The sequence below is a fragment of the Podarcis bocagei genome (genome assembly GCF_964188305.1).
Source record: "Podarcis bocagei genome assembly, chromosome: 1".
In the NCBI taxonomy this organism is placed as follows: Eukaryota; Metazoa; Chordata; class Lepidosauria; order Squamata; family Lacertidae; genus Podarcis; species Podarcis bocagei.
Genome location: NC_138125.1, coordinates 53255233 through 53280827, shown reverse-complemented (window position 1 = coordinate 53280827; position 25595 = coordinate 53255233). Strand labels below are relative to the sequence as shown.

At 45.0% G+C, this 25595-nt stretch overlaps 2 protein-coding genes across 5 annotated transcripts in view; one reads left to right on the top strand and one right to left on the bottom strand.

The window, feature by feature from the left end:
• MAPK8IP1 (mitogen-activated protein kinase 8 interacting protein 1) overlaps positions 1-18971 on the top strand; it is a 59673-nt gene extending 40702 nt beyond the window's left edge. For all 4 annotated transcript variants that reach the window (XM_081164760.1, XM_081164757.1, XM_081164758.1 and 1 more), the window contains exons 4-12: positions 5036-5117; positions 7097-7972; positions 9301-9376; positions 10453-10625; positions 10980-11089; positions 13189-13308; positions 16081-16151; positions 16782-16880; positions 17777-18971. In XM_081164760.1, the coding sequence (XP_081020886.1) occupies positions 5036-5117; positions 7097-7972; positions 9301-9376; positions 10453-10625; positions 10980-11089; positions 13189-13308; positions 16081-16151; positions 16782-16880; positions 17777-17849 (1680 nt within the window). In that variant the 3' untranslated portion in view covers positions 17850-18971. The remainder of the gene's footprint in view (positions 1-5035; positions 5118-7096; positions 7973-9300; positions 9377-10452; positions 10626-10979; positions 11090-13188; positions 13309-16080; positions 16152-16781; positions 16881-17776) is intronic.
• Positions 18972-20026: 1055 nt separating this feature from the next.
• Positions 20027-24108, bottom strand: FREY1 (Frey regulator of sperm-oocyte fusion 1). Its single transcript, XM_081167058.1, has 3 exons — positions 23920-24108; positions 22659-22732; positions 20027-20671 (listed from the first exon to the last, which is right to left on the bottom strand). The coding sequence occupies exons 1-3, from the start codon at positions 23982-23984 to the stop codon at positions 20535-20537; spliced, it is 276 nt and encodes a 91-aa protein (XP_081023184.1). The 5' UTR covers positions 23985-24108; the 3' UTR covers positions 20027-20534.
• Positions 24109-25595: the final 1487 nt, after the last annotated feature.

The window sequence follows — 25595 nt, the reverse complement described above, 5'->3', positions numbered from 1 at the left end:
TAAATAGCTGTAGGGATGTTTATGAACTAGGTGAGTAATATTCATAGAAGTTAAATATGGCCTGGAGTAAGCGGTGATCTCAGTTGCTCCCCTCCCCATACACCTAGTGCCAGGAAAAGCCAACAGAAATGAGTAATTTCCCAGATAATAAAGGTGGCAATTTACGTCATGGGCTCTTCCTCAGCCAGGCTGCCCTGAGCAGGCTCTGTGGGTGCCTTGACTTGCTGTTTTAATGTACTTTTCCCTGAGAGGGAAAGCTGAATATGTCTCCAGACTGACTTAAACTCTCCTTTTATCCTGTTGGTTTTGCCTGTTCAGGAGCAACAATAATGGCAAAATCTGGATGCTAAGATTGTCCGTTTCCAAAGGAACAGGCAGGAGTTTCCAGGGCACTTAGCTATGTCAGCAGCAGACCTCTCTCCAAGCTATTTCTGCTGCTCTGTCAGTCCAGCTATATATCTGATGGGGGGGGGGGGGCAAAGGCTGAAACTGAGAGCTGGAGTCTGCAAGTAACCCTTTCAGGCCTGGAATTTCCTGAAAAGGCCTATTAAGAGCTGTAACCCAGATCACAAGATCTTATTCTTATCTGGGCAGAGTCTCACTTTTCCAACTACCGTTTTCTTCTTCACACACGGGTTGGAGGAAAATGACATTAATTTCGGCAAGGAGACAGAGAAACAGCCATGGTCCAAACTGTGGCTTTTCAAAGCTAGTTCCAGTGCAATGCTCTGCATTCATGAGACTTCCCCAGATCTGGCTTCCGGACATAGCATCATCAGTCAGCAATATGTATGACTGATCAGTTCAGACAAAATACTTTCAGGCACACAAATGCATGGCAGTTGGTGCCGGAATAATCCTGTGGAGAGAAATCCTAGTTCCAATTTCATTTATTTATTTATTTATTTAAAACCTTGTTTACACACTTTATGGGCCAATATTGCTAATATGCTTATCGTCCCAGAATCCAATAAAAAGGAATGTGTTCTTAACACATTTATATCTTTGCTGTCTTCTGTACTGTACCTGCACCTGTTTAGTGCATTTTTAGAATTAACAATAATTTCCCCAATTCCATGGCACCAGTCAGATTGGTTCTGCTATAAGAAAGCATGTTTTATTTTATTATGTTATAGCATTTAGAAACTGCTTAATATTTTTAAAATCTCAAAGCAGTACGCAACTTAAAAACAACATCATTAAAACAAAAATACAGCATATTTGTTCTGTGAACCTCCCTAAGACCTCCAGGTAAAGGGCAGTATATAAATAAAATAAATAATAATTAGTAATAATAATAATAATAATACCAGTGAAACTGTAGTATAAAATGAAGAATTAAGGCTAATGAAGACAGGGTCAAATAAGTTAGAGAAAGCCTGGAAAAAGGTCCACCTTTGTCTGAAGCGAATGATGGTTGCTGCTTCACATATGGCAGAGAGAAGAAGCCCTAAGGAAACATCAGATGAAAGATGTGTTCGTACAGAGGTTTCTTTCTCAGTCGGCTAGAATTGCTCATTCTCATTACAGTCCCCTTTTCACATTAATAATAATCATATGTTCACCTCCTACATTGCAATTCTTGGATGCTGCATTTATCTCCTCCAAAGCCCCTTTCAAGTAATCTAATAAATCGGAAAGATCACAACAGATATCTTTGTTTTCTAATGTATGTGCAAAGTTTTATCTCCAGCATTCCCTGTGTGGTGTTTCATAGACTTTATCTCATGTCAGCTACCATTGATAATTGTACCATTAAATCCAAATCTCTCTCCCTGCTAGAGACACTCAGTTGCTCCAAAGGAGTATGCTTGCTGGGCAGTGTGTCAAAATGTCCTGGTGCAGTAAGGATCTTTTGACACTGCATCAGAAGCATCCCTGTGTTGCAGTGCAGAGCGACTGGATTGTCAAAAGGGCATAAGGATAAGCGTCCAGCTTCCAGCTCATCCCTTTCCCTCAGACTTTACAGCACTGCTCTTGCGCTAAATGTGATTCCCCTCTTAGTAATTCCCTGTCATGAAACCAGACCCCGAATCTTCTTCCAGAAACTCTTGGCCAATGTTCCTATCTCCAAACACACCCAACAAGCTGCAGCAGAAATTGCAGAGTCAGCAAGGCCAGTCTGAGTGAAGGACCTTGTACCACTAGTGTCAAGTATCATGGGTGGAGGAATAACTGTGTTACAAGCTCTTCAGGAACAGGGAGCCCTACCCCTCTCCAGATCATGAGAGCTTCAAGTCTTTTGTCTGTGGCACATCATGCAGAATGCCCTCAATCACCATATTGAGATGGTTGCATAATGCCTCCAAAGAGCTCTGTTGATTCCTGTCACAAGTGTATGATCTCATAATCCCATTCTCTGGTCATCTGAAGTGTGTGTGTGTGTGTGTGTGTGTGTGTGTGTGTTGGGGGAGAAGCTGCTTCCTTTTCTGCTAGCCCCCCCCCCCTCTGGACATGCATTGGCAGAAATGGTTGCTGTTCAGGCAGCTTGAAGCCTGTGCAGTTGCCACCGGGAGCCACGCAGAGGCAGATGGGGACATGGGCTCCTTTGCCCCAGCACAAGAGCAGCTTTCAAAGCTACGTTGGCAGCTGGTGGCGGCCTCTCTCTTTCGTTGGCTGCAGAAAGGACAATCTCTTGGGACAGTACATCCCACTGCCCTCCCTTCTCTTCCTGCCTCTATGTACTGCTTCATGCAGGTCCCGGGGCATTCCTTTCGTACTGAAATCCAGCAGAACGCCAGGGAAACAAAGTGGCTAGGAAACAGTGCTTTAAGTCTCCAAGGCCTAGGAAAGGTCTAGCTGCAGGTTTAGTTTTATTTTGGGGGGATATTGGGAGGAGCAAATGAAGGATTCCAAAGGGCTGCAGAGGGAAGTTAGGCTTGTGCAAATGCAGCTGAGGAAATAATTTAACATAGAAAAAATAATAATCTAATTTCAGCAAATTCAGCAAAATGGGAACTGGGAGCAGCAAATGAACAAGGGGACACATGAAATGGCTTTTAGAGAAATTTGGGGGTGTTGTTCTGGAGTCCATCAGAAGTTTGCTTTTACGTTCATTGTTTTCATTCAGAAAGTATGTATGCCTTTTGTTAACCATTGGTGCAAGAATGTTTCCTTGCCCCTGCCTCTCCCATTGTACATATGGTAGTTTTCTTACTTGAATCCATTTAGAAATGTTATATGCTGGATTTCTACAAGCTTAGCGTTCAAGGTGCGCCTTCCTTCTGCTTGGCCTGTGAGGACTGAGTGGCCCCGAGGGCCTGTTTAAGATACCCTTTTGCAGGAGACAGTGCTTTTTAACTCAGCACCAGGGGAAGAGCCTTCTCTGAAACTGCTTCCTGGAACATTCTCCTCCACTTCTTCCCTGGGAAAGCAAGGACCTCCCTGGTAGAGGGATGGGCAAAGAGTCTGGTGGTACCAGGGCTGAAGCACGAGTGGGTGAGCCAAAGCAGCCTCTGGGAGTAGCTCCCTGAGAGACACAAAAGGGACTGAGGCAGCTAGAGATGGGTTAGGGGAGAGACCCTGCTTGCCTCTGACACAGCACATGGCAGCGTCACTGGGCACAGACTTTCCAGAATCCTTTAATTCGTGGTAGCCAAGGAATTATGATAGTCATATTCAAATATCTGAAGGGCTGTCACATGGATGATGGAGCAAAATTGTTTTCTACTGATACCGGGGAACTCAAACTGATGGATTCAGATTACAAGAAAAGTGATTTCAACTAAACATAAGAAGAAACTTACTCACAGTAAGAGCTGCCTCAACAGGTGGACTCTCTTTCATTGGAGATTTGTAAACAGAGGTTGGGTGGCCATCTGTCAGGGATTCTTTAGCTGTGATTCCTGCATTGCAGGGGTTGGACTACATGGCCCTTGGCTCCTTTCCAACTCTACAATTATAGGATTTTATGCTTCATAGGCTGTGTACCCTTAAAAAGCATACACCCTTCTCATAAAAGTGTGTTTTAATGTCTGGTACTTCAGTGAATGTCTTGCTCCACGGCCTTATCCAATCAATAATATTATTTTTGATAGGGTCTCTTTATGAAATACAATGGATACATGGTTGCTGCCAACCTATGTCTCTCCTCCCCACTCAGAAATTGAATCTCCCTTGTAAAGTTTGGGGAGACAAATGCACACTGAGATGTCATTGTGTTGAATGTTTCCCCACCGGAAATTGGCTACCGGATTGATAGCGAACATGTGCCTTCCAGATGTTGTTGGGACTCCCAAGTCTCATCATTCAACTAACATGGCTAAGCGATAAGAGATAATAGGAGTTGTCATCCAGGAACCTCTGCAGAGCACCACCTTGACTCACTCTGGGTTGCTGCTTTGGAGGGGATGGAGAAATGCCAGGAGCTACGCTGTAAAATGCAGCTCAGCCCATTGTGGCAGCAGTGTGTTAGAATGCCTGAAATTCTTTGACTAATGGGAACAATGGCTCATCCACATTTACGTTTGCCCTGCCACTTCCCCCTGGGAAAACCTGTGATTCAGCGCTGAATTGGAACAAACAGCAGTCAGGTTTTCTGCAGAGTGCTGTTTGCTCTGATTTAGCACTAAAGAGAGAGTTTTCCAGGGCAAAGGCAAAACTGCTTGGAAACAGGATGAACAGTAGTGTGGATGAGCCCCTGAGAGAAAGAGAGAGCATTTGTGTGATTCAGTCTCCCTGCAGCAGCGAAGCACAAGTGAATGGTACCCGGAAATGTGACAATTTGCTTCTTTCTGATGAAGGCTTGGGGGGTACTTTCTTCCCAACCCCAGTCCCCGTGCCTTGCTCCATCTCCTTTCCTTTTTCCCTTTGCTTCCATGTGGACCTGGCCTACAGTGGTTCTGGCATCTGCGGCTGCAGCAGCAACAGATGGATTTAGCTGTTGAATCCCTATGAATGCACACAGACAATAGCCGGCTGGGGGAGGGGGAAGCAGCAGGGCCATAGGCTGGAGTTTGGGGGGGTGATGGGGGCCCCTTTGTGCCATGCGCCGTTTACCCTTGCAGCTACAAGGCCGCTTTGTTCTTTTGCTCAGGACACTCTGAATAACAACTCTCTGGGGAAAAAGCACAGTTGGCAGGAGCGAGTGTCCCGGTCGTCATCCCCTCTGAAAACTGGTGAGTTCATCCCTGTACAGTGACTGGTTCTCTTTCTATCTTTTTCCTCCCCCTTTTTGCATGATGGTACGTTCTCTGGCGCTTGGACCTTCTCACTACATCCTTCTAATGTGTTTTCGCTTTGGCATGCATCTTGAAACGGATGCTATAGTTTTATTAATTGACTGGTGGCACACGAGCCATGGGGGGTTGGGTTTGACTTTTCCTGCCTGCTCTCCTTCAGAACAGGCTTATTCTTAAAAACCAAGGCCAACTCACAATGTGGCTCGTTACATCAGCTCAAGACAATCTGTGGCAGAAGAGCTAGTGTGCTAAGGTGCTGGAATTGGGTTCAAAAAGCCCCGTCAGACAAGGCACTCAATAGATGGTCTGAGAACTTAACTCTCTCAGTCCAACTTTCCTCACAGGGTTGTGAAGTGAAAACAACATGAACAGCATTCTGGGGTCCTTGAAGTAAGGGGAGATATCAGATTAATAACAACACTTGGGGAGGAATCCAGTGTCCTGCTAAAACTAAGTTCTGTCAGCGAGAGCATTTCTGCTTGCCCAGTGGAATGATCTGCCCCCTCATCTTCCTCTATTCTGTTCTGCTTGATGGACATACCAATCTCTCCTCTGCTTCTGCTGAATGCTGTTCTGAGGGTTCTCCCAACCCTCCTGAGCAGATTTAGGGAACATGGGGAGGAGAGTTCTGTTGCACTAGAGGGACACATTGTGCTGGCTTCTGCTTGCACAATAATTTAGTTGAATCCAGCCCTGAGGGAAAGATTTAACTAATGAGCCCTGTGAGCAGAAACCTGGGCAAGGACTTCCACTAGTGCAACCGAGCTTCCCTCCTTTCCCCACTCCCACAAAATTGGCTGTGTGGAAATCAGGAGAAAACCTCTGGAAACAGAGGCGTAGGAAGGTCAGGTGGTACCAGGTGCAGAAAGATTCTCGTCACCCCCCACCTTTGATATATTTTTTTACCTGCAAAAATGGTTTTACGTTATTTCATATTTTCTTACAAAGAAATAATAATAAATAAATAAATAAATAAATAAATAAATAAATAAACTTTTATTGATAGCCCACCCTCCCCAGCCGAAGATGGGCTCAGGGTGGCTAACATCAGATACATAACATTGGTATAAAATCAAACAATAATTAAATTACCTCCTAAAAACATGTCAAAATCAAATTAAAGTCTAATTAGATGGCTTTTCAGGGTTAGGGTTGGGAACAGTAAGTGCTCCACTGAATTGAAATTTCAGCCTTCATGACATAGGAAAACATCCAAGTAAACAGCTATTTTTGTGGAGGAGGGTCAAGATATTAACTGATATGCATGAAATTTCATATATAGCTATATAATCCCTAGTGTAGTAAGATAAGACCTTTGGAGCAGGCATTTAAAAAAAAAAAGTTTTTTATGAACTGCCCTAGTAGGGCAGTAATTGTTCCTTGATAATTTGTCACCCCCCTCCATGATGGAACCTGGGTGGCCCCCCATTCCTATGCCCCTGTCTGGACATGGGAGGAGGAGAAAGCAGATCTTCCATCAGGCAAGCAGAAAGCCTTGTGCTGACAGAGCAATCTGCTTAGTGTGCTACATTTATTTCCTTCCTCTCATAAGATCCTTGTGGTCCCTGGAAACTAGTTCCTTTGCTATTCGTTCCAGTTTTGAACTTACTAGTTCCAAAGATTGGCCATTCCAGTTAGAAGGTTTTATAACAACTTCGGGGTGTGAATGGTAATACTTAGGACTTGGTATACCAACTCTGCTTATTATTGGCCCTGACTATTGTAATGTCCCACAGGCCCCACCAAGTGAAACAGCTCCTCTCAGCTCCTTAGATTCAGTCCCTTGGGTGACTGGACTTCACAACAGCTGCTTTTGCCACCATTCTGAATTAACTGTGTTGAGATGTACCCAGACACTGTTGCCCTCGTTCCTTTGGCTGACATAAATTCTCTAACCCCACCTTACCCAACCTTAGGTGAGCAGACCCCTCCCCATGACCACGTTTGCCTGAGTGATGAGGTCACTCACCAAAACAGCACAACCTCCACCAAAGATCGGGGCACATCCACGGAGAGCCCGTGCCGGCGTACGGCTGCCACACAGATCGCTCCAGCCTGTGTTGCCTCGTCCCGGGCACCGGAGAAGCAGCAGGTTGCCAACCGCCCCCCACCACAGAACCCCACCGTTGTAGTAGTGACACGAGGGCCAGAAGCTTATCGGGACCGCATTCGCTACCAGACAGATGTGAGGCTGGAGGCTACTGAGGAGATTTACCTCACACCAGTGCAAAAGAATTCTGACCCTCTGGAGTCTGAGAAGCCATTCATGTCACAGTCCAGTGATAACCGGATGTCCATCAGCTCTGACATAGACACTTCCAGCTACCCACAACTGGCAGGAAAACCTAACACCTCAATCAGCGAGGAGGATGAAGTGCTGGACTACCTGTCCTCACCTGACAAAATGAACGCACCAAGGACTGTGTACGGCAGCAGCAGCAATGGCAGCTACCGGCCCTGCCATAGCCGCCAGAGGGCGTCTGTGAGCTCCGACACCAGTGCCCTCTCCTACGATTCGGTCAAATACACTCTTGTGGTAGACGAGGACGTGCAGCTGGAACTCGTAAGCCTGAAACAGTGTTACTCGGGTTACAGCGACGAGAGCGATTCAGCCACTGTCTACGACAACTGTGTCTCCTCACCCTATGAGTCAGCCATTGGGGAGGAGTATGAGGAGGACGCCCTGAAACGTGACTCTGTCTGTCTCTCTGAGGACTCCACCCCTGAGGCAGACATCCATTTCTCCAAGAAGTTCCTCAACGTCTTCATGAGCGGACGGTCACGCTCCTCCAGTGAGTGCTGAGGCAAATTCCAGTATGAGCATTGGTATTGGAGCGGGGGGCGGGGAGGGACCTGAAATTTCACAGCATATCATAGCAGATTTCACTTGCTCAGGCATTAAAACCCAATGCCTTGGGAAGTACAAGGAAGTTGTTGGTCAATACAAGAGACAATTCTATGAAAAATAATCTTGTTAAGACCAAAGGTGACCTCAGAAGACCTTAGAGCAACTTGGATGTGTAGTTCAAGAAAATGTCAAATATGTTCAAGAGCAGCTTTTGCCAACTGGGTTTCCCTCCAGACACTTTAGACTATGACTTGGTTGTGATAGCTTGGGGTGATGGGAGCTATAGTCCAAAACATCTGGAGGGAACTGGATTGGTGAAGGTTGGTTTACAGTCTCATGCTGGTGTCTGAATGGGTTGGGGAACAAAATCTCCCTAAACATAAGTGTATGGCCATGGCATAATGCTTTCTCAGAACTCAATAAATCAAGATTGCTTGGGGCAATTTATTGAAAGGAATATGACATGGGTATTGTTGCCACACACGTTTCTTTTGTCCCACTATCACCTCTGGCAAGCAGGGTTTTAGAAACACTTCAACGCCCCAAAAAACTTGTTTACCAGAGATGACAGGGAGAGAAGTATACACACTATGGGGAACAATCCGTTCCTCATATCACCTCCAACACTGAAGGAAAAGAAGTATGTCTCCAGTCCTTTTATCTGCTCCACAAGAAGCTACCAGCTCAGTCAATTGGTTGTTTTCATGTAGATGCTCATTAAGAGGCCAAAGTATGCTAGACCTTTTTGACTGGCTTTTTCTCTAGTGGATTCCTGCAGGAAATCCTTGGACTACTGTCACGTGTTGTTGCCTCCATTTTATCTTACATTATATTGAATTGAGTCTTACATTATGTTGAGTTTTGGAACCCATCAATTTCTGCCACATTTGCAGGAAGTGTGGTAAGGCTGCAGGGTAAAGCTTTGGCTAACTTTATTGAGAGCACAACACCATTGTTCTCCCAACTGGATATGCTGTGAAATAGTGGCTCCTGTCAGAACTTACAACAATGAAACACACCAACCCAGAATGTTATCATTGGTCAGGTTATACCTCTCTGTATCACATTGTCCCATTGAGGGTACCTACACGAGAGCAGCTACTCATGCATAGAATTCCCACTCCTCACAGAGAATCTTAGGAAGCTGTGCAGTTAAGATGATTGTTGGGCACTTCTGATTTGGCAAAACAGGTTCCAGAAAACAGTTGACTTCATTGCTTGAAGATGAGAGTTATTAGGTGGCTATAGTATTTTCCCCCACTTCATTTTCAGGTGCTGAATCATTTGGTCTCTTCTCTTGTATTATCAATGGGGAGGAGCAAGAGCAGACACACCGAGCAGTCTTCAGGTGAGTGCAGATAAAACCTTTTGCCCCAGAATCCTCCCATCCACCCAAACAGTGGTGTTTTCCAACCTGTGACCACCTGAATTGCAGAGATGTCATCTAAGGCATAAGGTGTCTTCAGTGGCCTTGATCTATGGATCTCAGTTTGTGGTACAGATAGAAAAACATGCTTGGAACTGGCTTCTCACCCATGGAAGATTTTCAGTTCAACATCCAGGGTTGCCTATATTGGACGTTGGTTGTGAGGATTTGTTAAGCCAGGGGAGAAATTGTTTTTCAGCGCTTATGTATTCAAATAACATATCCCTGTTAGCTTGATTTATAGGGTGCAAAAGAGTTGCCAAAAGTACACAAAACTCCATTCGTAATGTTAGGCTTTGAAAGTTACTGGACTAATACCCAAAATCCATTATGCCTGGTTGAGTCACCAAGAAGTCTTCCTCACAGTGGCCCTCACCATTGCAAAGCTGAATCCAGAGAATAAACACAGCTCTTCTAACATTCATTCCCTTGGTTATATCAAAGGATTGCTTATTCCTTAGATTTATTGAGCCTTCCTCACCAATAGCTCCAACCAGGCATAAACCAAAAGAAAAGTTTGATGATTCTTGAAACAACCCTTCCCTTAACTTGTGGTTCTTGGCATGGGCTACTAGGTACCCTAGGCATGGGTACCCTAGGATTGTGTGGCTAGCCTAGGATACTGCCGGCTAACATTGCACATTCAATGTGGCGTCTTCAGTGGGGTAGCAGCTGAGGAACAGCATATGGCAGTTTGAAGTACCTACTTTTGCGGGGGGAGGGAGTTAACTATGGAGAAGTAGCTCCTTCAGTCTTTCATGAGCAGCTCCTCTGAGGTGGCACCACTCATGGGAGAAGTTATTTGCTAAGCCAAGCCTAGAGAAATAACATCTGTGCCAACATGCAGGCACTTTTCGTCTAGTGTGCTAGCAGTGAGAGTTTAGGCTGTTACCTTTTGACCCCAATACATAATTTTTTGCAGGTCTCTTTCTTGAACCTTACGATAGGCTTGTATCTTCAGAGCTTTAGTTAGATAAGTTGCATGGTTTTCTCTTCAGGTTTGTGCCTCGTCATGAAGATGAACTGGAATTGGAGGTCGATGACCCTCTGCTGGTAGAGGTTCAGGCAGAAGACTATTGGTATGAGGCTTATAATATGAGGACAGGGGACCGGGGCATCTTCCCTGCTTACTACGCAATTGAGGTCACCAAGGATCCAGATCATATGACAGGTACTTAACCCATCAATGGCTCTGCTACCCACACAAATCTGGCCGCTTGTACCCATTCCTGCTCTGTGCTCATGCACTTCAGTCCTGGCTCAGAGCTGTCTTGTAAACCAGGACTTTTCCTGAGAAAATGCTGATACTTCAGACACTCTTCAAAGTGGAATGGGAAAGGACAAAGCTGGTGTACAAATTATCACTCATATGAAGGAGTGTAGATGTTCATGACTTGTGTCCCATCCCTGACAGCTATGTCAATAGTTAGAACAACCAGAAGTCTGTTCCCTCCTAACTTTACGTCATGTAGGATATCTATGTGAATTGGATTCTTCTCACCTACCTTGAACTTTTGCTTTTCAGATTCAAGCAAGAGTAGTGATTGGGTGGACCAGTACCGGGTGAAGTTTCTCGGCTCAGTCCAGGTTCCATATCACAAAGGCAACGATGTGCTGTGCGCAGCTATGCAGAAGGTACTGTCCCTGCCCATCCCTGCTAAGCCATGGTTTTCCCATGGGACATTTTCTTTGGTGGGAGGGAAAATGTGATGTTATTTTGTTTAGAAAATGTATATTGTGCCTTTCAATGCAACTATTGAAAATACAACTATTCTCAAAGCAGAGAAGACCAAACCAACATACGATTAAAATGCCAAGAAAACTATCGGAAGGAGGTGTGTGGGTGTGTTAAGTTACCAAATTGGCACATTAACCATAAAAAGCTTCTTGGGTAAATAAACTTGCTTTTAGTGCCTACTTAAAAAGGCAAAGTCCGGAATCTAGAAGATCTCTGTAGGCAATTGGTTCTGCAGTCTGTGGGCCTCCAGCCAGAAAGCACTTTTGTGGTGTCTACCAATTCAATAAAAAATAGAACCACCAGGAGATTAGCTGCACTTATCTTTAGGGAGGAGAATATACATAGGCAGATGGTCCCCATAGATATTCCAGGCCCAGGCTGTGAGTGACATTAAGATGTCCATACCAGCATCTTGGCCTGGAACTAAGTGGCAGCCATTGGAGCTCACATAGGATTGGTATTATCTGCTCCCCATGGCTGTTGGTAGAAATCAGTCTGGTGTTTGCATTCTAGACTAGTTGCAGCTTCTGAATAACCTTCAGGAGCAGCCACGTGGAGAGTATGTTGCAGCTGTCTAGGTGGGAGGGTACCATGGCATGGCACCACAGTGACCAGATCTTCTAGGAAGGGGTTCAGTTGGCAGATTGGTGGCAGCTGATAAAACATACACTTAGCCACTGCTTTGGACATAGAGTCCAGGAGGAGGCCTAGATTTAAGAGGCACACACTTCACTTTGAAAACCTGCTCTTTCTGGGGTAACTTCATTCTGAATAGGCTTTTTGTCACTCTGCTGGCATTTACGCTGCCCACTATATGCAAGTCCATCCTGAATAGATAAAGCTTCCATTGGTTTATCCTCATCCTGTACATTAGCAACATCTGAATGTTATGTGTGCTTTCTGGAATCTTTCATCAAGATTCCTTGATAACGCCATACCTAGTTCAGATGGAAGTGGGGGAACGAGAGCTAAAACATAGAAGGAATTAAGCAGTAGGCAAGTTTGAAAATACACTCCTCATCATTTGTTGCTGTTGTTATCTTCCTCCCTAAGGAACCCAGAGCAGCTTGCAACAATAAAACCACATCATAAAACAACAGAATCAGTGTAAAATAATGTATCAATTAAAAAAGTTGAAATACCGAACACCATACCTTAATGCAGCAGAGAAGATTAATGAGTCATCCATACCCTCTTCGCCCTTCACCAAAGGCATGAATAAGCTGGTGTGCTTCTAACTGTCGGAGAAAGGATGTCAGCATTGGGGACAAGTGCAATAACTTGATTGAGTAGGAATTCCACAACTGAGGTGCAGCCACAGAGAAGGTCCTGCTCATTTCATAGTCAGTCAAGCCTGCTCATTTCATAGTCAGTCAAGCCGTGCTCATTGGCAGAACCATGGCAGAACTCCTCCACAACACTTAAAGCACTATCCAGGTGGTATTGGGGAACACACTCCTGCATTCCACCAAAAGCTATCATGGGTTATAAATATTAACACACTTCCTTGTTTTCCAGCTAAGCTTCAAAAAAGCAGTTTTCTTGGTATTTAGTGTGGGAAAGATACCTGTGGAGGTTGCTTATTGACCAATGCCAGTGACATCACTGATGCCCCTCCTTATTCACCATCCATATTGCAGTTCTGCAACTGTTAATACTTCACAATTTTTAAATAATGTAAAGAATGAATTTAACATATATTAATGTGGAGTTTGAGTGTGTATGTATATATATGCCTATATATACAGCAATCTTGGGACATTATGTCTATCTTCAGCCCTTGCCTCCTCCCACTCCCAAAACAGATCACCCATCTTCTAGTTTCAGGTACTTTGAAGTCAATGTTTCTTGAAACTGCCAACCTGGGAGGAGGAAAGGGGACCCCAGTTTTATATAAAATGGAGGGGGTGATATTTTCCGTGAGAAGAGCAGCATCACCAGCATCACTCCCGATAGTTTGTGTGACAGCTGGTGCAAATTTTCTGTTTTGGCACAGATTGCCACTACTCGCCGCCTCACCGTGCACTTTAACCCGCCCTCCAGCTGCGTCCTGGAGATCAGCATGAGAGGAGTCAAGATTGCCGTGAAAGGCGATGACTCCAAGGATCCCAGCAAGGTAGGCTTGACCACATGTGTAGCTCTGCTGCCAGCACTGTTCCTGGGTTCTGTGCTCTCTGTGCCTCATTATTATTACATCTTCCAGCAGCTCAGTGCTACCCCTTGGCCAATAAACAAAAGAGAGCATGCAAACGAGAGCGATTTGCATATGTCCTGGCTGGCGGTGCCTCCTGTCTTTTCCTGAAGGAGTCTATTGGGGATTGGATAACAGGGCAGAGTCACATTCATGCCCTGAAGTCCAGATGCAAAAGTACATGCTCCCAGGCTGTAGGTATATTAATGCACTGGAAGGTCTGTTTGCTAAGCTGCTCCGATAATCTACGAAGCATTGCTAAACCCGTCTGCTACTATTTTAACCGGTGTCCTGTGGATCTGTGCAGTAAAGCCTCTCTGCATAAGTAGCTCACATGGAGCTTTCAAGAGGAAGGAGCAAAGCCATTCAGAAAGTGCATTCTGTTCACAATGGAAATGCCTTGCTAGAGTCAATCAAGGGCAGTGGACCTGAAAGCAGAAAGACTGGGAGAAATATATATGATAGCGTGTTAATTAATTATCTGAGCTTGGGCTGTGTTTAATCAACACAGCTGGCTTCAATTTATTTTGCTTGAACAAAACATTTGTTTGAATGTATTACTATTTTTCAAATGTGTGTAAGCAACTGTCCCATTATTATATAATGTTTCGTGCACTAACGCTAAAGTAGAATCCATTCAATTCTACCTCATGAAATGATTGTAACAGAACCAAGACCTTTCATTTATTGAAGGTTAAATGACACACAATGTAAAGGCTGGGACGTTTTGTAGCTGGTACAAGAATATTGCTTGACTCTGATACTGCTGCAGCCTTCCTATAATCCTGAACCTGAAATCCCTGCTTTCGTATTCCTGCATAAGACCCTTTAGGAGAGAGTAAGAAGCTTATGATCTGGAACTAGTGATGCCAACAGGGTTTTCTGGACCCAGGACACTTGTATGTGGATTAGACCCTCTTCCCCACTCACAAAAGAGGATGCAGATTTGCATATGCTTTGTGTCATACAGAAATTTATATAATCTTTTGTGAGTGGGATGAAGAGCCCAAAAATAGATAAGGAGCTGCACATCAGTAATAATATGTCTGAGAGGCAGAATGTCAGTGGGGGAAGCTTGCTCTGTATTTATGTTTCCATACTAGAAAAGGTTTAACCTGTTAAATATCTGCCTGCCACACAGCTGTTAAAGGCACAAGGGCATTGCTGTCCTCCAGTACCAACCCTAAACCATGCAATAAACTCCTGTTCCCTGAGTTGTTAACCTGTTATGTTACGCTTCATCAGTTGATCTTAGGTTGGCATTACTATATTCATTTCAAGACCAGACACTATATTTCAGATGGTAGGGGAGGGTGTGTACCAAAAGTGGCATAAGAAATACAGCGACTGAGGTTTAAATGCTCATGGCTGGATGAATTCAAGATTGAATGCAGTGTATTCTAGCAGCATTTGCTGTGGTTAGTTATTATTTTTATTCCTTAACAACTAGAACTGTGTTATTAGCACAGGACAAACAGACACCCATTTCTTTTTCTTGACCAACAGTAAGCAACTGTTGATTATCATACTGGGAACAACAAGCTGCTTCCAATAATTCTCCTATTTCCCCCACCCTTTGGTTGAAAAAGCAATTAATCCACTTGACAGTCCACTTAACAACACCCTCAACTGCATTTCCCTAAGAAGAAACCAACACACCTAGAGGCTATTCAGCCCTTCCCTAGCAGGCCTGAATATAGCAAGCTAGGGCTACTTTGCAGGGTTGATGTAACCCACATAGCTCTCTCAGTTGCAGTACCCCTCTGTGATATGTATTTTGCATTAGCAGGATTTTTTAAAAAATAAAATCTCATAATATTGGAAAAAGCTCTTTTCTTGCATGAAATTAATTCTGAGAAAGAGCAGGAATTACTTACTGTCCTAGCTGCTAATTTTGCTTTTAGGTAGACATGCTACTGCCCAATTACAGCTACACTAAAATCCTGGATTTTTCAGTTATTGTTTCTGGTCAACAATCCCATTTCTATCAGGGAAAGCCAAAGGAAGAGAAAAGCTTTTAAATGAACCTGGAAGATCCTTCAGAATGAATCAGGCAGTTCTTTCTCCATCTAGAAAAAAGTCACACATAGAGCAAGGAAGGTAATAAAATGGCTTAAAACTGAACCCGGCTGATGTTTTTCTCAAGTGTTTGGAGAAGGGACTTGCTTGGTCATTTTGGAGCTGTTTTTGGGTCTCCTCTGATGTGTGTGTGTAACATAGCACCTGTCAATCACAGCTGTGACTTCACTCATTGACTACAATTGCTAAAAGATGGGAATAGGCTCATATCACACAAAATAGTCTATGCACATTTTCCTTCCTAACTTTCATTCTACAAGGGCTAAGATCTAAGTAATTTAAAATGGACAAATCAGGAGTCTGGGGGCCCTACTCTGAGGCCAGTATAGCAAGACTCCTGTGACTTGATTTTCCTTCTCATCAGCCCTTCCTGGAATTTTCCCTGTACTTCCTACCATACAAGCTTTTGCAGTGCACAGATAAACTGTTGCAAGTTATACAATGGAATATCCTTTCCCCAAAACACAGCATGAGGTCCTTTTAATTTGTGACTTGGATCTCTCAAGTGTGAGGGATCCAAACACATTTTACTTTCCCTTTCCTTCAATAAATGGCTCTGGTTCCTCAACTGTCCTAACTCTTACCCAAGCCTAACATCTTGTTCTCTCCATCCTGCAGGGGAATAAATGTAGCCACTTTTTCCAGTTGAAGAACATTTCATTCTGTGGATACCACCCAAAGAACAACAAGTAAGACCCGGCGGATGGGCAAAATGAGTTCATGGCAAAGGAGACACACAGCTCTTCCTCCTTGCACTATCCTTCAGTGTACCCTAGGCAGTTTGGGGCTTTGAAGTGTAACTTGTATAGGAAGTTCCTGTGTAGCAATCTTCTTAATCCCTACTAAACAATATGCTTGATAAAGGTGGGATGGGCATATAACAGCATTGTGATCTTGTTAATCAGACTGTATCACCTACACTTATCCTCCACTTGGTACCAACATAGATAGACAGTAGCCAGAAGACAGCTGTGAATTTGGCGGGGTGTGTGCCCATCATTTGTTGGGGGTGGGGCGTTGGCTTCGCAATCAAGCTTTATTTTTAGAGATCCAGGTGAGCTCTGTTGTCTCGGCTGCCGTTTACCAGCTTTGTCTGGTACACAAATTGCACAGGAAGAAATGTATTCGTCCCACTTCCTGCTTTTGCCCACACATGCAAAGCAAAACCAACGGCTTTCTCTTCAGGGAGATATATTTTGTACCTGCAGGAAGAATGGAACCAATGGGTCTTGTTTCTTTGTTAGAGAATTCATTCCTAGCCTAGGATACCAGAAACCCAACCTTTAGCCCAAGCTCATGTATTGTGTTTTCTCTTTCAGGTATTTTGGGTTCATCACCAAGCACCCAGCTGACCACAGATTTGCGTGCCATGTCTTTGTTGCAGAGGAGTCCACCAAACCACTTGCAGAGTCTGTAGGGTGAGTTTCAGGCTACATCCTGAAAATTCCTGCTATTTACAAAGATCCTAGTCTACCTGGATCTAAGAGAGAGGTGTGTTGGTTGCAAGTGGGTACTGGAGATGCCAGCAGAAGCATTAGTGGCCAGGGATCAGCCATTTTTCACCCAGCTCCCAACCCCCCCTAGACAGTTCAGAAGGCTACCATGGTCAGCGGTATCAAAAGTTTCTGAGAGATCCAGCAGAACCAGGAAACAGCTTTGACCTCTGTCTCTAGCCCACCAGAGGTCATCAACCAGTGCAACCAAGGTGGTTTCAGTCTCATGATGGGGCCTGAATCCCGACTGGAAGGGATCCAAATGGTCCACATCCTCCAGATGTGCCTGGAATTGTTCAGTGACCACCCGCTCAATCACCATGCCCAGGAATGGAAGATCTGAGACTGGGTGATAATTAGCCATAATGGCCAGGTCCATACATGGGTTTAAAGGAGTGGTTTAATGACAGCTTCTTTAAGGGGGTCCAGGAAGACTCTCTCACTGAGAGAAGCATTTACCACCCCACAGAGCCCATTGCCCAGCCCTACCCGGTTCACTTTGATGAGCCAGGATGGACCAGGATCAAGGAGACAGGTGGTAGGTTTCACTCGTCCAAGCAGCCTGTCCACATCATCGGAGGTAGCAGATTGGAATTGAACCCCATACAACCTGACTAGGCAGAGCTTTGGCACTCTCCCGTCCCAGCCCTGCTCCCATGATGGAATCTACCTCTTTCCAAATACTGTTTTCTGCAGATGCAGTAGAGGCGGCGAATAAGGTCCTCTTGCCTCAGTGTTGAGCTCTAACTTGTTGCTTTGCCTGTTCTGTGGAAGAATCCCAGCTCCCAATTGACATTCCATTTCATGTTTTCTTTTTGCAGGAGAGCCTTCCATCAGTTCTACAAGGAATGTGTGGAATATACGTGCCCCACAGAGGACATCTACCTAGAGTAGGGGCCGGGGCAGCCCCCGCCCTCCTGTACAGACAAGGGCCATTCCCCCCATTGTGCATGGACAAGCTGCTTTGAGATGGAAGGAGGAGTGGGCGTGGGAACAGTGTTCCTCAGTGCGCAGAGCCCGACCTCTTTCAGTGCACCTCCTCTTTCCTTGGGCTGGGGGTTTGGGATGGGTGGGGTGGGTGGACCAAAAAAAAGGGATTATCAGAAGAAGAAATATGCTGTTCCGTTCGTTTGTTTATCTGAAATAAAGCACCACCAGCGGAAGCAGGTGTTGCTGCCGCTGGTACAGGAGGAGAGTGGGCATGGGCACTGGGAGTGCCCACTTGAATGGGCTGCCTTGGTGCTACTGCGAGAGAGAGGGCTCCACGAGTTCTGCTCGAGTCTGTTTGGGGCCTGCTCTAGTTCTAGCTGCCGTGTTCAGCCCTTCTCATTGGGAGTTTAGTAAGATGGGGATGCTGCTCTTCCACTGCAGAAGAAGGAATAGCTAATAAGCTTGGGGGTGGTTGCAAGTAGTGAGCCCAGTCCCTGGCTGGGAATGGTGGGGTTGGGGAATAGTGAAGGAGGAGACAGAGAATGGGGGTGGTGGCCATTTGCCCCGCCAGTTCCCAAGACATAGCATCCAAGTCTCTTATCCTGTGCCTGCAAAAAATCCGGGAACCACTGGAGGAACACTGGTGCCTGTCCTAGCCCCTCCCAGTTTGAAGGCATGTAGACAGCCAGGGAGGGCCCATGCCCTGGGAATCTGCTGATGGAAAGAGCTCCTCCACCCCGGCCCTTGCTCTAAATCTCCCTTCCCTCCATACCCGCTCTCCAGCTGCAGGTTCTACATTCACGGAGGGAATCTGGACCCTGCACAGAACACGAGAGCCAGGGTTCATCTGATTCATCTGCATCAAGGGGCTTGAGAGGAGCTCCAGCCATAAGCACAAAATTGATTCAGGAAGGGCTTGGTCCCATGGAGAAGAAGCAAAGCTGGGAGAATAGCATGAGTGACTAGGGGCTAATAAGAGCTGCAGAAAGGTGTGCCTTTGCCCTTCTCCCCCCTCCCCCCCAAAAGCAGGGGGCTCTGTGCTTCTGCTCTAATGACAACAATGATTAAACGTTGATGTTTCAAAGAGACTGCGTTGCTGTTGTTTTGTTGCCCAAGGAGACTCAGGCCTCTAAGCAAACTGCTGTTTGAGCATTTTCCTGGGAATTGCAAGAGCCAAATTTGGCATTCTGCTAGCCTTCCTTGGGGAGCCACACCAGTTGCAGCATAGCAACATTCCAGGTTCTGCAACCCCCATTTTGAAACCAAATTATAGTACATCAGATTTCCAGGGAAATGTCACACATCTTCAGTTTTCAAAAGTACAGGTATAAACCTTGCATAGGCTTACAAAAGTGTGGAAAGGTCCCACTGAATCAAATAGTATCGAATGACTATGTTGGGTATTATGAAACAACTCTCTCTTGTAGATCTCGTTCTTCTCGGAATAGCTTGGCTTTCAGGCAGGGTGGGGAGCATGGCACTCCTTCATTGTCTCCCAATACAGATGGATGCCAACTCCCTCCCATTTCCATTGAGGTTCTGTCTCCATATATTTGTGAACCTTGGTGTTGTGCGCGTGTCTTTTTTTTTGCTTTCAGATACAATGGGGAGGGGGCTTAATTCGTTAGTTATTGACAATGATTGAGAAGTCTTGCTAGAGTTTACCCAGCTGTTGGCCCCCTGCAACCACCAGAATTGTGTCACATTCCCCTATTCTAGTTAAAGGCTTTGAGATGTCAGAATCCCAGACCTCAGTGGACTCTGCCACAAAATCTTCTAATCTACTAGCCTCTTCTCTAGCTAAATATAGAATGTATGTTGGCAGCTCTGTTGTTGCCAGTTAAGGAAAGCAGCCAATTATTAAGCGGCATTCAAAGGGTTTTGGGTCTGCATTTCTACCAGATGTTGGGGAGACCCTAAAGTAGAGATGGGGAACCTGTTGCCCTTCAGATGCTGTTGGACACTAATAAACGTTGATTATGGGAATTGTCATCCAATATCTGGAGAGCCATTGAGGCACTTAACTTCTGCTTTTCTCAAAACAAAAACACAATTATACACAAAAAAGCCCTAAATGAAATCAATTTTGTCAAATATGGAACTGTATATATATTTACATTATACAATTCAACTCATAGTAGTCAGCTTCCATAGAATCTGGAATTTTATTGTGCAGCGGGAGCAAAGAATAGAAGAATTGGCACGAGGGGAAGAAATATTGGACCCATAATAAGAAGAGTCATGACAGGGGTGGCGAGGGAGAGAAGACAACGGCAACAGAAAGCTGTGGCCAACTCAGTCCCAGCCTCTGCAGCAAAAAACACCCCCACCCATCTCTGGCCCGCATCAAATTTTTCAAGCTTTGCTCAACACCCATAAGAGTTAAAACATGAGATGTGAGCCAAGACTTTGCAACTGCCCTGCTGAGTGCCAAGTGCCATGCCTGTAGGATGGATGCATAGAGCAGACAGAACTGTGGGGATGGGGAAGAGGCATGCAAGTGTGAAAGAGCAAAGGAAGGGGAAGATCTCGCTTCTTACATTACTAGGTGATTTGGGTTTGAGGGGCTTTTGCTGCCTGTGACAGATCAATTAGTTGGTGCAAGCACACTTCAGAGGTGGCACCTCTATTTGCATTTCCCTAAGAGACTCAAAGGAGGTCGTCGTAATAATACTCCTCAAAATTTGGCTCATCCCGCTTGCTTTTGTGTGCTTTTTGCAGCTTTTCCGATTCCTTCCGCTGTATCCGTCTCCGGAAGTTGGGCATCTTTGGTTTAATGCCATAATCTGTGAAGACAGGAGCTAGTAAGAGAAGTGTGTGGCAATGGCAGGGCAGGAAGAGAAAAAATCACATAGGAGGATGTGGAAGCGAAGGCTCACATGGCCCTAAGAGGGGCATATTATGGGATCCTCGGGGCAGTTAACTAGAAGGCAGGGTTGGGGAAACTGGAGAAGGGATTCACCTACTGAGCGCTGCCAGAAGAAGCTCTATGCAAAGACTTCTGCCTGCACAATAGGGCTTTTCCCTCTCCTCCCCCACATGCACCCTGAAATTGGATCGTAAGAACCTCATGCAAGCTGAGGAGAGGGAGGGTGGTTCAACTGGCACACCAAAACGCTTGCAGTGATAAGAGCGGCACATTGGGTTCCTCCAATGTTGTTGGACTCCAGCTCCCATAAGCCCCAGCCAGCATGGCCAGTGGTAAGGGATGATAGGTGCTATGGTCTGACAACATTTCAAGGGCACCAGGTTGCCCACCGGTGCTCTAAGGATTGACTTATTTGAACCAACAGGGCATTCTAGGGTGCTTAAGGCACATGGTTGTCATGTTTGCTAGTGAGTTTAGACTTCTTGGCTTAATAAGCAACAGTGGTGGCATTCAGAGGCGTTGTGTCAAAAGTCAATCAAGAGTCTTGCCTTATCCACTTCCGCCCACCTCTCCCTACAGAACCACATTCAAGTTGCTTCCATTCCATACAGACTCAAATGAGGGGCTGAAATTGATAGAGGGGAGCCTTTTCTTTCTTTCTCTTGAATCCAGAAAATAGATGGTGCAGCTGGTCATGGAAGAAAACTCAAGTGATCTGTGTTCTGATACAGCTGGGTTTTGTTGTGGGCGATGATTAATAATAATGATAACGATAATACTACTTATTAGTTGCTCTCTCTTTTACAAAAAGTCAACTCGAAATTTTATTTATTAAATTTGTATACCACCCTTCATCTGTAGATCTCAAGGAGGTTCATAGCATAAAAATACAAGATAAAAATACATAATAAAAAGAAATGAAGCAATAAAAAGCCCTCCCACAAACACATTTAATCAGCCAAAGGCCTGGTTGAAGAGTAACATTTTTGCTTGGTGCCTAAAGGTGTATAATGAGCCTCCCTGTATAATGAGCATTCCACAAATAGGGAGCCACTGCAGAAAAGGCCCCTTCTCATGTTGCCGCCCTCCAGACTTCTCGTGGAGGAGGCACACGAAGAAGGGCTTCAGATTATAATCGCAAGGTCTAGGTAGGTTCATATCCCATGCACTAAAGGAGGAAACAGTATCTAAAACTCTCCAAGTTAAAGGCCTGGCTGAATGGCAATGTTTTTGCCTGGTTCCTAAAAGTAGCCAGTGGCAGTACTAGGCAGAGCTTTCCATAATCAGGGAGCCATCACTGAAAATGACCATTCTTGTGTTGCCACCCACCCCACTTTCCTTGGAGAGGGCACACAGAGGACAACCCCAAACCACACACATGATCCAGGTTGGTTCATGTTGGGGAGAAGCAGTCCTTCAGCTGCATAAGGCTTTATAGGTCAAAACCAGCCCTTTGAGTTAAGTTCAGAAACTTGGTAGCTGGAACAGTGATGCCAGATAGGTTTGAAATGCTCAGGCCATCTTGCACTGGTCAGCAATGCCTCTGCTGCAGCTTTCCCTACCAACAGATCCCCAAGATGTTGGATTACGACTCCCACCAATCCCCTATGATTACTTTTGCTGGCCAGGAATAACTGGGCTGTAGTCCAATGACATCTGGGGACCAAAAATTGGGGAAGGTTTCTCTTCTAATAACGTGGAAGGGACTTTTTTTTCCCAACTTGTGCCTATATATTGACGATCCCTTTGCCCAGAGGTAAGGACTACAACTCCCATCAGCCCCAGTGAGCATAGGCAGGGGTCAGGGATGGTGGGAACTGTAGTCCATCAACATCTGGAGTCCATCAACATTGGCTCTCCTTGCCCTATGCTGTTGCGTAGTAGGAACTGGAAGGAATACATGCCATCCACCAGGCCAAAGTGCTGCTGCTGGAGCTCCAGGGGTGCAGAGAATTCCTCTGGGACAGACGGACTGAGCCTGCTGCAGAAGAGGACAAGGTCAGGAACTGCGATGGTTGCTGCCTAAAGCCCTGATCTTATGGACTATTAGTGCGGAGGGAGTTGCCCACGTGGTTATTTCAAAACACCTTCCCAGCCAAATAATAATTTATAAAACAAAGCACAGAGCACTAGCCCAAATGTGCAATTAAAACAAGTGCAAGTGCCTATAATAAACCCTCCGTAGTTAAAAAACTTTCCTCCAAACCATAACATATCCAAGAAGAAATTATAGATGTAATCAAATCACATTTTGAAAATGCAGCTATTTAAAACCTTATTAACTAATTAGTTTTATCTGTTTATTACATCACTTTCCATTTATAATGTCTTGTTTGAAAAGCATGTACAGACCCGAAAGATGGTGGATAACTGCAGTATTTATTGAAGATCTTATTTTTGTATCGCCTGTGGCCCCATTTCTGCCGCCCCCCCCCCCACTTCTGCGTCTTTCTTCAGGACATCAAGCAATGCAGTGATTTCAAGCATTTATCATAATCAAGGGGTTTACATTAAAATCTAAATTCTCCAAAGAAATTTGACTTGATACATAGGAGTACATCTTTAAAGTGGTTCACTATACCAAAACAGTGGTGGCCATTACACTAAAATGCAACATGAAAATCATGCTCTGATTCAGCCCAGTGCTGTTTGGTGGTTACGACTTTTAACCGTGGTAAAATTCTGTCTAATGATACTCTTTGAGGCCCCCCTTCCTTTGTTTAGTCCCCCAACAAACCCTGAAGAAGAATGAGCATAACCCACATATTGTGATTTTCTTTTCTTAGTGCCAGCAGGAGCAAAATATCCCTAAAATGTGCCTGCTGACAATTTCAATAGGAATTAGGGCATGTGAGATGGGTTGATCTACCCAGATGTTGAGCCTTTGGAATATAATCCTACTGCTAGCTGTTGTTTTATATTTGGCACGCGTTTCCTTTGAGAAGGGGTCATGCACTGAGACTTAATGGATATCTCTGATTTAACCTGCTGCCGTGATTCCTTAATAAAGTGTACCTGATTCCTAAAGAAAGGCAGGCAAGTGGCCACTTTTCTTCACCCTCATTCCTTGCCACATCTGGGTGGCAAGAGTCAGGTATACAATTCGTTGTACAGTTATTTATTTTCCCCTAATGGAGAGTGCAGGACCACCAAGCAGTGTTTTACCTTTGAAGACTTGGCATGGACAGCCCTCTCTCTGTGAGGAGAAGCAACAGAAGCAGGAATCCCATCCGGCCAGTCAAATGGGTTCCTACCCTTATTGGCTTTCAGCAATGGAACTTGAGACAGCTCCCAGTGCCTACAATGCCATCACAAAGGGTAAAGAACACACAGCATTCCGACTCCTAGGTAATGGGCCTGCCCAATGGGGGCCAGCCTAAGAATGCAACTTGTGCAGCCCCTTCGGAAAAAGTGTCCTCTCGGACAAAGCTGCATGCTTCTACAACTCTTCTAGCTGAGCCCCATTTCAGAGAAACAAGTTTCATCCCACATGATGTACTTTCTCATCAGGCATAGCTGATCCTATGCCCACTTTCTTCCCATGAAGTCACATTCTCTAGGAACAAGAGGAGAGCCCCAGCTTATGCACCAGCCAGGCTTCAGTAACACAGCATCAAAGTAACTAGTGCACGCATAGGCAAACTTGGCCCTCCAGATGTTTTGGGACTACAACTCCCATCACCCATAGCTAACAGGACCAGCAGTCAGTGGTGATGGGAACTGTAGTCTCAAAACATCCGGAGGGCCGAGTTTGCCTATGCCTGAACTAGTGAGTTAGGCAGCTGTGTGAGTTTGACAGTGAGGGGAGACTGAGGCATACTGCACTCCCCCCCACCTTGCACCATTTTTTTTTAACCTAACAAAAAACAAATTCCAAAGTGTATTAATAAACCACTGGTATAAATTCTAGCACATATGAGGGGGCTATCAAAGGTGCTGTTCTGTATAATAGATGTGTGACTATCTGCCTGCTGAACACTATGTCCTTGGTACACTGAGCTTGTGGCTCGCAGGGGACAAATTTATTCTCTTGAGAATCAGAGAAGTTGGTGCATGAAGCCTTCAGGGACATAATAGGATAATCCCACTCTCTCCAGCTTTCACAGAGAAGGGGGATCTGTCAGTTGCTTGCATTAAGGTGTCACAACAGGCATACAGTGTATGTTTGGTCCTGTTTTAAACTGCCCTGAACCATGTGGTTCAACTTATAGGGCCAGTCTTCATCAGATGGAGACTAGAAACCCGACTGTAACTTTTCTCTCTCACCTACCCTTTCTTTAAATTCAAATTCTCCATCTCTCTCACTTTAGTTTTTATTTATGCTTTATTTTGAAGACTAGTGAGCTAGTGAAAATGGGCTTCCAATCAGTCTAGCTACTGGTCACTGCTACAAAACTGTGGAATAGGAAAGAAGGGGAAATTAAACAAAGGCCTCTTGCCAGTAGTGACTGCAGTAGTCTATCGTTTCACTCATAAATCCCTCCAAGGACCCTCCATAAGGAGGTGACAGCACCTACCAATTACAGGGAGAAGGTAGGAAGATGGGGACAAAACCCCAACTTCCAACAAACTTAAGAAGTTTGTGTGCCATCTGAAAACAGGACAGATTTTCCTTTATCAGCAAGCTTGCTGAAATGACTGATAGTCCTCCTCTACTAAACAAATTGTTCTAGTACATAGATCCTTTCCCTGGGATTGAGAACATTTATTTCCTATGGGTTTGGTTTTCGTTTTGCAGGGAAATTGTACTACACAGCAGAAAATGGCGGGCAGTTTCCCCCACCTGTCTGTTGCAAGGAGGCTATTGCTAGCTTTGGAAAAAGAAATCTACAAGCTGAGCA